Genomic DNA, 9,828 nt, shown 5'->3' on the forward strand with positions numbered 1-9,828 from the left:
TAGAAAATATGTCAACATAATTTAAAACTCATATTGCCATATCTATAGAAATTAAAAAATAGTCTCTTTTTAACTTGTAGTCAGATACGGTATTTACAAATATATTTATTGAAAGGGCTACAAACTGAAACAATCGATATTTATTTAATGTGAATTGACATCACTTTAAACTTTTTTCCATACTATATTCAAAATCTATGGATGTGTCACCCGCTACTATCGATCCCCCTCAATACCCTCGAAAACACGCTTGATGGGGGGGGAGCCATTTCGAACATTTTGTATGAAGTTTCCTTACTGTATGTATCTGTATATTGTGGTTGGACGTAGGCCTCCCCCATACTGTGCCACAGTTGCCGATCTTTGGCTTTGCTTTTACATTTTGGGGGGAATTTGCCATAATCACCACGCTTGGCAGGCGTGTTGGTGATCGCAGTATGGTGGTATGATTCTCAAGAGGCGCTGCTGCCCGCCTCTCGGTAGAGGTCCCTTTGTCGGCTTTTACGACATCCACGGGAAGAGATGGAGTAGTGCTATTCGTGAGCGGCACTACACGCAAGTATGTATCTTATTCCTGATTAAAGAAATCTTATCGATGTCGGATATATGAACTACAACAGATAATACCTACATTAATAAGAAAAAGAAATAATTAATAATTAATTAATAATTGCTGGGAAAGCACAAAGAATAAAATGCCTAAAATATTGGAATTGGATCGACACATCATCTCCTCCTCTATAAAATCAATAATCTAGCTAAATATAACTTGCTGTGAAAAGATAAAAGACTATCTTTGACACAGATAACAATAAGTATGCTATTGGTAAAGCTGCTGCCCTGGGCCATCGCCCCCTCTCGCTCCCCCCTAAGTGTAGACGAAGGTTTACTAAATAAATATATATATATTAAGGAGGTATTAGACGGATGTAACCACAGGATGTAACATTCACCTATTTTAGCGAGTTCGCTGAGGATTCTTATGAATTTATATTAGTTAAAAATTTTAATGATTACTGCACTACAAAATCATTTTTTTTTGAAAATGGATGGAGAGAGAATGGAGAACTACACTTAAATTATTTACGAAACACGATGTGCGAAAAATTTACGTGTTTATACGTGAAACTGGTTTTGTGCTCTAGTATACCAACAGGCGTTAAACAATTGCAGCTAACGATAAACTATCTAGTATCGATATACTAGTGTACAGATGTACATATAGGGTTTCCCACTATCGGTATACTAAGTGCGGAGGAACTTGTAGTCTTGCATACACTGATAACGTAAAAAATACTTTAAAAAAAGACGTGTGGCACTCGGGGACTGCCGCGGTAAAGCTATTGCATAGCATGCCTTCAAGCCACATCTCCGAGCCCGTCGGAGTAGGGAGCGTGAGGTTTTTTCGTTACGGAATTTCTCGATTCAGTCCCCGCGCTCAAGGCCCGCGATAGAAGCTGTGCAATAGCTTAACAACAAAATTACGCCAAAATTTTTTTGCTAAATTTTTCCTTAAAATTCATATTTTCTTCACTAGCTTCGTGGCGCCGCGCCGCGCCGTCAGTCGGCACGATAGCTCACGTGCGGGTGGCAAAGCTGGGCGGGTTGCTTGTTGGGGGTGTATACAAAGAGTTTTAAGAATTCATCTAAGTACCTATTTGAAAAAAAATACATCTGGAATTTTATAAGTATTTTTACGTACTCAGCGTATGTAAAACTATAACCTCCATTGAGCTTAGAATACCAACGGTGGGACACCCTGTATTATGATAATGAGAGAATTATTGTGTGAACACCATGGACCATCAATACATGGTGAACATTTTATATTAATAATTATTGTTCCAACACAAATTTCTCCTCGACTCGATATTTTTTTTAATAATATGTTAAAAATGTTTATAATTATTTATATAAATCGGTTAAGTGCGTGTAATCGCGATACTAAAGGTTCCGTAGAAAATAAAATAATTTTATTTTTTTATGTATGTAGGTAGTTATGTATTTTTTCATTTGTGGCCTTAGTCATATTATGTATTTTAAAACACATATATTTTTATCACTTATAATACCACAAGAGCTTCAAAATTATCGGGTATTTTCCGATAGGTTCGTTGCAAACAAATGAAGGAGTCAAGTTTTTAGTCAAGGCTAAAAAATCACGAGCGCGAAGCGCGAGTGATTTTTCCTGAAAAACTTGACGACTTTATTTGTTTGCAGGGAACCTTGAGGGAAATGCCAGATAATTTTGAAGCTCGTATGGTATTCGGGAGATTATTTTTCCGTCCCAAATGTCGGCCAATATAATTTCACAATTGAATTCAACCTGTCAGTTTGACGTCAACGACCAGAGAAAATTTTCAAAAAATTATCAGTATAATACCATGTAGGTTGTACCACGTGACGTCGAATGGTGCAATTCTATTGGTCGATATTTGGGTCGGAAAAATAATCATTATTATTTTGGTAGCAACATATTAAGTAATATAAATTTATAACCATCACTTGGGTTCATTTTCATTCCTTTAAGCTTCACCAATAGATGTCACTATTCTACTACCCACTATATCTACTACCCATTAACGCCGGAGTTCCTCAAGGATCAGTACTGTCTGCTACCTTATTTCTGCTCCATATAGATGATCTGTTAGGTCCAAATATTTACAGTTATGCCGATGACACCACAGTTATTGACAGTACGCATCCGAGGCGCAGACGGACAATGTTTTGGCGGCCCAAAGAAAGGCTTTAGTTGAGCGACTGAACACTAATTTAAAATCGGTTTCGGAATGGGGCGATGCCAACTTAGTCAGGTTTAACTCCTCGAAAACGCAGGCTTGCCTTTTTACAGCTAAACGTACCGACTTCAGTTTAACACCTACTTTCCAGGATGTGTCCTTAGAATTGTCCAATGAACTGGAGCTTTTAGGCCTAACGCTCTCCTCCAACCTCAACTTCAAGACCTTCATTGAGTCCAAGGTGCAGGTTGCCGCTAAGAAGCTTGGAATACTCTCCAAAGTGGCAGAATTCTTCACACCGGAACAGCTCCTAAACCTTTATAAAGCTCAAGTTCGGTCGGGTGTGGAGTACTGTTCCCACCTTTGGGCTGGTGCAGCAAAATACCAACTTAGCGCCTTGGACTCAATTGAAAAACGTGCGATTAGGCTAATCGGGAATGAAACCCTTACCACCTCGAAACTGTATAGCTTAGAACATCGTCGAAAAGTGGCTAGTTTGGCAGTGTTCTACAGGATCTACCACGGTGAATGTGCTGAAGAACTGCACAACCTGATACCCGCTTCTCCCTTTTATCACCGGGCGACTCGACGCCGTGCTGGTCTCCACCCGTATGTCATCGACATTCCACCCATACGCACTAAGCGTTACGCCTCATCCTTTCTCGTGCGTACCAGCAAGGAATGGAACAATCTTCCGGCGTCCGTGTTTCCCGATAATTATAATCTGGACTTGTTCAAAAAAAAGTGATTAGGCACTTATTAGGTGAGGTTAAATTGTAAATAATTAACAAATAATCTATAATATAAAAATGAATCGCAAATGTGTTGGTAAGCGCATAACTCGAGAACGGCTGAACCGATTTCAATAATTCTATTTTTATTATATTCCTTGAAGTACGAGGATGGTTCTTATGGAGAGAAAACGTAAACATGTACCACGGGCGAAGCCGGGGCGGACTGCTAGTATAATATAATTGTGATTTGTTTGTTCCAATTTCCTTGTTATTGTATCAACATATATCATAAAGATTCCTCGTATCACCTGTGAATATTTCAAGCTTCTATCATCTATGTGTTGCCGTTATCAACTAAGTTATCAACGTACTATATTTAAAATAAACTTAATTCATTCTTTATATTGCTGAGAAATAATAGCTGTACACTTAGAGTATTTATACTACTGTAAATAGCCTGCAAAAAGCCGGAACAGGTAGACCCAAATTAAAAAAAATATTTCTTTGGATTGTGTTACAGTTTACTTGAATGAAACAAAATTTCTTATCAAACAATCATAATATACCTTATATGCCTATGCATTTCCATCGTATCGTCTATAAATATAGTCAATTCAGAAGGCTATGCTTCTGAATTCGGATTCTGAATTCTGAGGAGGATTCCAGCTATGTGATAATGTGAGGCCTTCGCTGTACCCTGCCACAGTTGTACGTGGTTAGGCTAAATGGATACCTAGCCCACGGCCTGAAGCACCCTGAAGAATTGACCCAAAGAGTAGGTATAGGTATTTATTTAAAACTTTATACCAAAGTCATTATTTGTCAAAGTCGAATTTGAGATTGTCCGATTGTTTACTTTCATTCTTGTTTACTTTTTTAACATTTTTTAATATTTGTTACGAATGTGACGAGATGATCATAATTTCAATTACTTAAATTATTTTCACCTAAAAGTGCACCAAGAAGAATATTGACATCACTATTCTGAATGTTCAAGTGTACATAAATTCTTATGGTTTTCAAAATTTTATTTGACCGATTCATATGAAAATATTATCTCATATAGGTAGGTATCTCATATTCTCGTAGGATAGATTTTGTGACTTGATGCGAAAATTTGGGTAGGTACCTAATCATCAATTTAGTTTTGGAGAAGGGTACTTAATTACTTATATGTATATGGTACTTTGTAATATTTTCATTAAATAATTTATAAGTGTACTACCTAAGTTTTATGTTTGTAGAATGATTTGTCAGCGTTGTCAGCATTCACTGCGTAACTGCGAGGGAATCAAATGCAGCAATTGCGATGCGAAGTTCCATCCCCGCTGCAGCGGCGCCAGCGAGCAGCCGCTGCAGCTGGAGGGGGCCGCGGGGGGCGACCGGCGGCGCGCCTGGCGCTGCGCCGCGTGCAAGCAGCCCTCCGCTCACGCAAACCTCTCCTTTCCCAACTTGAACGCGCTTCTGACCGCGCTCGACAATATTGCCGATAAATTTGAGTTGGTGAATAAGATACAACTGCCTAAAATAAACAACGACCTATCTCAGATGAAACTCGTGACAGAACGTATCGCAAAGCAAAACGAGCAGATAATTCAAAAGTTTGAGGAATTGCACAAGCGGCAGACTGAGATCCCGAGTTCGCATCGCGGGCACCGGCCGCGGCGGCTGGACATGACGTTGTCCCCCCCACGGGCGACACGGGCGGAGGGCGCGAGCGCGGGGTGCGCGGGCGGCGCGGAGGGCGCGGGGTGCGCGGGGGGGCCGGGCGAGCTGCGAGCGCGCTACCGGACGCGCCGGCGCGCTTACCCGCTGCGCAACATGTTCCTCATGCTCAACCGCTCGCTCTACAGCACCAGACCCAAAGCGAAGAGGTGACTTACGTACCGCTCCTTATTTCCTTCTATTAAATTCAATCCCTTTACTCTGTTTTTTATTTCAATGCAGCTGATACAGCCTTTTTACTACAGTTGTAGACGCTTTAAATATATAATTAGATTAGACCCTTTAGGTACCTACTTAGTCATTTAGCAAGCACGAAGAAAGTGGAACACTGAACGCTATATAAATGTCAGAATTGATGCAAACTTCAGGCAAATATCAGTGTCTTCAAGGTCGCAGGCGTGACGATTGACAACATCGCCTCGATGATTTGACCTTGCTTTTTCCATAATCTATACAATTTAGGCGAAGTATCTTTTCAAACTATTATGCTAGCTCTTGCCAATTCATTGCTATTTCTTTTTTATTAATAGGTCAATTCTACTACTATTATAAAGGCGAAAGTTTGTAAGTATGGATGTATGGATGTTTGTTACTCTTTCACGTAAAAACTACTGAATGGATTTGAATGAAATTTAGCACACGTATTGAGGGTAACTTGGATTAACACATAGGATAGGTTTTATCCCGGAAATCCCACGGGAACGGGAACTGTGCGGCTTTTCTTTGAAAACGCGGGCGAAGCCGCGGGAAGAAAGCTAGTGTAAAATACAAATAAACACAAATACTTTAACTAGGTGATAGTAATAAGAATAGTGTATATTAAACACATCACCCGGTATCATAAATCTTAATATATATAAATCTCGTGTCACAATGTTTGTCCTCAATGGACTCCTAAACCACTTAACCAATTATAATAAAATTCGCACACCATGTGCAGTTCGATCCAACTTGAGAGATAGAATAGTTTAAATCTCAAATCGTTTTAGAGAAAGCGGGCGAAGCCGCGGGCGGTAAGCTAGTAGGTATACAAAGATTAAAGAAAAAATTCTACACAATCAACGTATTCAACCACTCAGAACTAATTTCTCCATCAAATGGGAATACGTACTCATAACTGCAAATCACGCTATCCAACTAGACAAACAACTAGGAAAATTCTTGGAACGGCTTCGAGATGTCCTGCCTGGTGCATGGATGGTAGACACTCATTTGTTAAAGACAAAATAAGTATTTGACAAAGTTGAATTACTAAATAAGAAGAGGAAATCTATTCCCAGAACCGTTTTGTTTATGTTACTCATTCAAGATAAAGTTGTAACTTCATAAAGCACATCCCAAAAAATTAGAAACGAAGAGAGAAATTGTAACACAGGCATAGAAATATTCACCATGTAAGTAAATAGTTAGTTTAAACTAACCAAATATTCAAAATTTTTTAAGTTTTCCTGTCCACTACACACTGACCAATTATTTGCAATTCTTATAGAAAAAGAAGTTACCACGGAAGCTACATATTACATACAAAGGTTATATTATTTTAACTTTTGTCAAATTGGTCGAAGACATTAGCCGGGGAAAGAGTTTATTGAGCTGACTTTACATATTTTAATATTTTTGGTTCAAGAATTTTTACACTCGTGACCCAGTCTGAGCAATCGGATTCGGGATTTCTTCTACTCTTTCGGTTTTATGTGGCTAAAGCTTAGAATATGTATCGCTTAAGCCTCTACCCCACGAGCAATCTATATTTTATGATTCTTTAATTAGTAGTTAATCACCTTATACTAACCTAATTGTAAAAATTTAACTTATACATCTTTATCACCCTTTGGGAAAACGCTTATTTTCTGTCCGCCACTTCGATCGATAATTAATGTACATAATCCATACTAATATCCATACTTGTTATTAAGTTTCTCGGTTCCATAATACTCGGGTACCACCAGAAGGACGGTACCCGGACCTTTGGAAGGCTTACGTGGGGACACGGATCCAACACGCAGAGGCCCTTTCGAGACTTTTACTGTGTTTTGGGACATCAGCCGCAGCCTGCCCATGACTGCACTATAGAGATACAGTCCTGGGCAGTCCGCGGCCGATGTAGGACTATTGTGAGAAATGGAAGCAAAATAAAACGGGCTATGGAATGGGATGTTAAATGTAATGGTACTGGGGACTATGGGAAACTATGGCACCTGCCTTTCTACTAAAAGAAAGTAAAAATATGTTGGCAGGTGGTGACTCGCCCTCTCACTGTATGGGCCCCCGAAATAAGTCGCTGCAATAGTGCGACAAGGGGGCAACATATTGTGAGCAGCTAAGGGTGGAGAGGCGTCCCTGGACTTTAAACTACGATCACGCGCTCCCTGAGGGTCCAGCATCACGTGCCCACTCGCCACTTATGATTCGCATCCACCCTTCGAGCTAAAAGCTCTCGCGACTCCACTCTGGCCGGCCGGTTAAGGCAAGCCAGAGGTGGGGGTCCTGTCCTCGTCAGGCTTCACTCCGACCGGCCGGTGAAGGCAAGCCGGAGATGAAGACAGGGGTCTCCCCCGGGAGCACTCGGTTCCCGCGGGGTCGCTACTCCCCGACACCACGCCACAAGGTGTCCTGCGGGTTGACTGATTGCACGGGTGGAATATCTATTGTCACGTAAACAATAGATATCCCAACCGTGGGCGATGGGGTCGTCACATCCCTACGCCCTTATTAATATTATTATCCATACTAATATTATAAATGCGAAAGTAACTCTGTCTGTCTGTCTGTCTGTTACTCAATCACGCCTAAACTATTGAACCAATTTGCATGAAATTTGGTATGGAGATATTTTGATACCCGAGAAAGGACATAGGCTACCTTTTATTGCGAAATATGTACCACGGGCGAAGCCGGGGCGGACCACTAGTAATTTATAAAGAGGAAAACTTAATTTATAAATGCGAAAGTAACTGTCTGTTACTCAATCACGCCTAAACTACTGAACCAATTTTCATGAAATTTGGTATGGAGATATTTTGATACCCGAGAAAGGACATAGGCTACTTTTTATCCCGGGAAAATGACGCAATCCCGGAAATCCCACGGGAACGTGAAACTATGCGGGTTTTTCTTTGACTGCGCGGGCGAAGCCGCGGGAGGAAACCTAGTATCTTATATATACTTGTACCGTCAGCATCACCATCAAATGAATATCTTTTCAAGTTTATATTCTTAGTATTTTGTTCTTTGCTATGATGGTCATACAATCAGTCAGTTAATTTTCCTTTTCGTTGATCACAATTTACGGAACGTAGACGGCAAAGGCCGTACCCATGGCGTGCTTGATACAGGGTTAGTTTTCAATGACCAGCCAAAATTTAAAATTAAGATCTAGATATTAAACCAAAGGTAAATTTGAAATGTTATTGGCGAATAAAATAAAATAAAATAATAGCATTTATTTGAAAATGTCTTAAAAATTTCCTAAATCATAAACACGCGATAATCAATGCACTTATGTGCGTGCGCGCATCGCCAAATTTATGTGTGTGCTATAGTGTGTGCTAACTTCTACCTATCTAGGTTGTTGAACTGAATTGTGATTTTGTAATGTCCACACGTTCGCTTTTTAGTGGCGGACAGGAATGAAATCTAATTAAAAAAAAAACTTTTTTTTTCATTAGATCGAAAATGTTATCGATTCTGAACCATTTCTGAAAAGGAGAATGACCACGGGTGGTATCAGTAAAATTTTAGTTGTGCCACGTATTCGTGATATTGTTAATTCCTATTTGTATTTATAATGATCATATGATATAAATATAATATTAAGTCGTAATTATACCGAATAAATAGAAATAAAAGTAAAAGTTTTTGTTTTGACACATATATCTATCTCTCTTGCAAGCGTCGTGCGCACAGGTCGTGCGTCATATGCTCATAGTTTCTATTTGAAAATTACTCCATTGAAAAGTTACATTTGGGGTTGCATTTCTTAGAGGACGCAATTTTATTTTTTTGATGTGTAGAGGGGGTTAGTGTGAAGCTATCACCAAGTTTGTGGGGTCGCCACCCTTGTCCCACGGCCGCCATCTTGAAAATAGCAGAAGATATGGTTTATACGATATATCTCTTAAACTGTTTATCTGATAAAAACAATTTGTTAACATTATTTGTTGCAAATTAAATTCTCTACAATTTTGGTCCAGTAACTTTTTGTCGTAGAACTATAAATAAAAAAGTTATAAGGGAAAATGTTCAGATAATAGAGATATTTATATTTTTCAATAAAACTTTTTTTTATCATTTTATGAAGAAATGATATCAGACCATTTTTGTAGATTTTTTTTCGAGGAATAACTTTTACATACAACATTTTTTCATAAATTCAATAGCTAAGGTTTTAAAGCGCTCCAAAATTAGTACTATTTTTCAGTACTCTTAGCTATACGTTATACATATATTATGTGTGTACTTATAATTATTTGTCATCAGTAACTGTTTTTTTTTGTTATTATAATATTTTTAATAATTAATTTTGCAATATTATTAATAATTAATTATTGACTCTTTTCCCCACCACCCAGGAGGTAGAGTCTGGAAGCACGTTATTTTTTACGTCGAAAAGCAGGGCTGAAATGTTCTGT

General features: G+C 39.0%; 2 protein-coding genes across 2 annotated transcripts; both read left to right on the forward strand.

Moving 5' to 3' along the window:
- Positions 1-445: 445 nt before the first annotated feature.
- Positions 446-3,486, forward strand: LOC123705339. Its single transcript, XM_045654082.1, has 2 exons — positions 446-559; positions 2,698-3,486. The coding sequence occupies exons 1-2, from the start codon at positions 446-448 to the stop codon at positions 3,484-3,486; spliced, it is 903 nt and encodes a 300-aa protein (XP_045510038.1).
- Positions 3,487-4,603: 1,117 nt separating this feature from the next.
- On the forward strand, positions 4,604-5,350 carry LOC123705341. Its single transcript, XM_045654083.1, has 2 exons — positions 4,604-4,629; positions 4,717-5,350. The coding sequence occupies exon 2, from the start codon at positions 4,718-4,720 to the stop codon at positions 5,348-5,350; it is 633 nt and encodes a 210-aa protein (XP_045510039.1). The 5' UTR covers positions 4,604-4,629; position 4,717.
- The last annotated feature ends 4,478 nt before the right edge of the window (positions 5,351-9,828 follow it).

The sequence above is a fragment of the Colias croceus genome, chromosome Z, assembly GCF_905220415.1.
Source record: "Colias croceus chromosome Z, ilColCroc2.1".
Lineage (NCBI taxonomy): Eukaryota > Metazoa > Arthropoda > Insecta > Lepidoptera > Pieridae > Colias > Colias croceus.

Bases quoted from the DNA above. Each gene is read 5' to 3' on its own strand.
- LOC123705339 (XM_045654082.1), top strand. From the start codon at position 446: ATGATTCTCAAGAGGCGCTGCTGCCCGCCTCTCGGTAGAGGTCCCTTT. The intron at 560-2,697 runs GTATGTATCTTA...AGTTATTGACAG, and splicing joins GTGAGCGGCACTACACGCAA to TACGCATCCGAGGCGCAGAC.
- LOC123705341 (XM_045654083.1), top strand. From the start codon at position 4,718: ATGATTTGTCAGCGTTGTCAGCATTCACTGCGTAACTGCGAGGGAATC.